Source organism: Notolepis coatsorum (assembly GCF_963971535.1).
Source record: "Notolepis coatsorum genome assembly, chromosome: 14".
Lineage (NCBI taxonomy): Eukaryota > Metazoa > Chordata > Actinopteri > Aulopiformes > Paralepididae > Notolepis > Notolepis coatsorum.
This window is the reverse complement of record NC_140178.1, coordinates 82,600,837-82,604,429: the sequence shown is the minus strand read 5'-3', so window position 1 is coordinate 82,604,429 and position 3,593 is coordinate 82,600,837. Positions and strand designations below refer to the sequence as shown.

General features: G+C 53.6%; 1 protein-coding gene across 1 annotated transcript in view; it reads left to right on the top strand.

Annotated features, from left to right (window-relative positions):
• The window catches only part of elfn2b (extracellular leucine-rich repeat and fibronectin type III domain containing 2b), a gene marked incomplete at both ends in the record, with an annotated part of 83,063 nt that extends 81,315 nt beyond the window's left edge, over positions 1-1,748 (top strand). The window contains one exon of the mRNA XM_084329159.1: positions 9-1,748. Coding sequence (XP_084185285.1) covers positions 9-1,748 — 1,740 coding nt within the window. The remainder of the gene's footprint in view (positions 1-8) is intronic.
• Between the last annotated feature and the right edge of the window lie 1,845 nt (positions 1,749-3,593).

Below are 3,593 nucleotides of genomic sequence, written 5' to 3'. Positions count from 1 at the left end.
GTCTCCAGTTCGCCACCCGGGCCGAAAACCCAGACGATATGCTCCCCACGCCCTCTACCACAAGCCACTATATTATGACCATTGTGGGCTGCCTGTTCGGTATGCTCATAGTCCTGGGCGTGGTTTACTACTGCCTCCGCAAGAAACGGATGCACGAGGAGAAACAGAAATCGATTTGCGTGAAGAAGACCATCTTGGAGATGCGATACGGGCCGGAGGTGGCAGCAGCGGTGGCCAATGACCCATCGGCGGTCCACAAGCTCCAGGAGCAGTCCAGAGAACACCACCAGTACCAGCACCACCACGGAGGCAAGCTACCCATGTCTGCTTCCTCAAGCTCAGGCATGCTCCACTCGGCCAACACTAGCTCTTCCAGACTCTCCTCCATCCCACAGGTAGAGAAGATGGCTACTTCCTTCTCTGAAGCCATGGCTACAGGTAAAGGGAACTACATGGATGTGAGGACTGGGGGAGCAGGGATGGGTGACGGAGTACATGGAGGAATGAGGGGGGATGATCTGAGGGAGGATGATGTGACTGACATCGGGGATGACTCGGATGATGACGGTCGAGGTTCTGCATCGGAAATCTCCACCATTGCCATGGAGGTGGACAAGGTCAACCAGATCATCAACAACTGTATTGATGCACTGAAGCTGGATGCAGCAGTCGCTGCCTCAGGTGCCTCCTCTAATACACCTGCTTCCTCCAAACCCACCTCCCCTCCCCCGACCAGCGCCTCCTCACTCACCCGTGGTCTCATCCCACTCTCCCCAGGGATGACAGAGACCTGCCAGGGCCTTCCATCCAACAAGATTCCCGTGCCTCCCCCACTCCCCGCCTTCAACGCACCCCTCTCTGAGCGCCCGGGGATCAGCGGCGGGGGCTTTGTGGTCACTCCTCCCTACCGGCCCCCTCCCCCCGCCACCGCTGTACGTCCTATCCAGCGGCAGATGAGCGCCGACGCGGCGGTGGTGATCGGCAACTCGGTGAAGAAGCAGTGTAGTAGCACCACGTCCTGCAGTTCTATGGGCCGCGACCGGGACCGCGGGGGGTCCAGGCAGGTCTACAGCTTAGACGTCCCCGAGCCGAGGAGCCCAGATGGTTGCAATCAACAGCAGCAGCAGCAGCAGTACCAACAGCAGCAGTATCCAGACCGGGCCAGCCCTGTGGGGTGTGGGGAGCCTCTGGAGAGGCTGCCTCTAGTCGGGAGTGGGAGCTGCGGCGGAGGGGGTGGTGGTGGTTGCGACAGTGGTGGCGTTGGTCCCCAGCATCAGGACAACCAGAAGCAACAGCATCATCACCATCAACAGCAGCAGAAACCACACCAGCAGCAGCAGCCACAGCAGCAGCAGCTGGAGGTGCAGCAGGACTACCACTGTTCGGAGCACCGCCACTCCGTCCCGGCGCTCTACTACGAGGGCTCCCACCAGGGCTCCCCGGCCCAGAGGGTATCCTTCCTCAAGCCCTTGACCCGTTCCCGCAGGGACGCAGCTTCCTACTCCCAGCTCTCTCCCACCCGCCAACAGTCCAGCTACTCGGGCTACTCCTCCGGCCCGGAGTACTCCTCGGAGAGCTCGCTCCGGATCTGGGAGCGCTTCCGGCCCTACCGCAAGGGCCAGCGCGACGAGTCCTGCTACGTGACGGCCGGCAACGCCCTCCGTAAAAAGGTGCAGTTCGCTAAAGGGGAGGACCTCCATGACATCCTCGACTACTGGAAGGGCGTGTCGGCGCAGCAGAAGCTGTGAGGGGGGAGAGGAGAATGTGGCATTGTGGAAAACGTAGTTCCGGTACTCTCGTTCCTGATTGGCAGCTGGGCCAAAGATGCCAGTTGAAGGACAGGAAGAGAAATGAGCAAGGCGTAATTGCCTTAGTTTTTTTGTTTTAGTTTTTTTTAGGCATGCTAGGTGTATAGAATAATGTGCGTGGCGCCAGGACAGTGAGGCTGTCCCAGAGATGGAAGAGCCATTGTGGCGTTTTCTTTTACACTTCTGTGTAGCACCATTTCTGGATCATGCTCATTCAGTGTTTGGGGCCGGGGGGGTATTTTTTAGAATAGGGAACAGGAGTTCAACCCTCTCATTCAGTTCTCAGTGCCATGTTCTCATCTATGGGTAATGACGTAAGTGCGTAGGCTTGAATAACCTTAGATCACATTCAGAGAAAGAGAGGGTGTGTGTGTGTGTGTGTGTGTGTGTGTGTGTGTGTGTGTGTGCATGTGTGTGTGTGCGTGTGTGTGTGTGTGTGTGTGTGTGTGTGTGTGTGTGTGTGTGTGTGTGTGCGTGCGTGCGTGTGTGTGTGTGTGTGTGTGTGTGTGTGTGTGTTTGTGTGTGTGTGTGTGTTTGTGTGTATGACACAGCCTATGAGTCAGGCAAAATCTTATTTTTCATGCAAGTTTCCTATTTTTTCCCCCATAACCCTATGTTTTGTGCATTTGCCAACCAGTGATGTAGGTAGGTATGTTTAGCCTACATGAGACGGAGGGGAGCGATTATTTTGGAGAGAGAGAGAGAGAGAGAGAGAGAGAGAGAGAGAGAGAGAGAGAGAGAGAGAGAGAGAGAGAGAGAGAGAGAGAGAGAGAGAGAGAGAGAGAGAGAGAGAGAGAGAGAGAGAGAGAGAGAGAGAGAGAGAGAGAGAGGGAGGCAGGGATGAGCTCTAGGCTCTGTCGGAAGGGGACAACTGCTTATTTGTGAACAGAGCTGTCTCAATCTCCCTCCTACAACTGCCGCCATTTGCATTCCAATAGTGTCTGTCACACGAGAAGAGAGGGAGCAGCCAGAGAGAAATCTAAATGGGAGAACGAGAATAAACAATCGAAGCGGCTCAACGGCGCCAATATGCTCTGCCCCGTGTCACAAGGAGGCGACCATCTAGCGTTAGCTAAACTCTTGTGGTCACACACCAGTGTCCACAGCCAAACCTTCACCCTAAAACATGAACTATTAAGCATCGGAAAGAAACTACTCTTACCCCTAGCCGTTGTTCTAGTCACCGTTCAGCATGTACAACTCTGTGGGAGTGGAGGGGCCAAAGGCAATAGAGACATTAAAACTGAGCAGTGAAAATCAGCACCAATTGAGTTCATAGCATCTGTAGTTATTAAGTGAAAGGATGGCTGAGAAGTGTGACCAATATATATTGTGGGAAGAGAGGGAGAGCGAGGGAAAGAGAGGGCAGGTAACAAGGGGATAGAAAGGAGTGATACAGTGTACATCTGTGTTTGTACAACACTGTAAATGTAAGTAGATTACAAGCATTGTCAACAGGAAATCCATTTGCATCTTTTGACGCGAGCCACCGCGGAACTCCAAATGGTCTGTGTCTCTGTTGACGCAACATCTGTCTGCATTCCATCTGAACTGCTCTGCGTAGCTGCGACCCACTTCACACGGCTTCACTCGCGGTTCACCAGAATTCCTGACCCCCCACTACGAAAATACCCCACTTAATTTTCTAATATTAAAACTGAATGAGGTGGATAGAGAAAGGACACTTTTAATTACTGGCAACACCTTTATTTCTGGACAGTAATACCACCGTTGTCCCCTTTAATTAGAGACAACTTAATTAGCCAATTAGCCAAGATTGGCGTG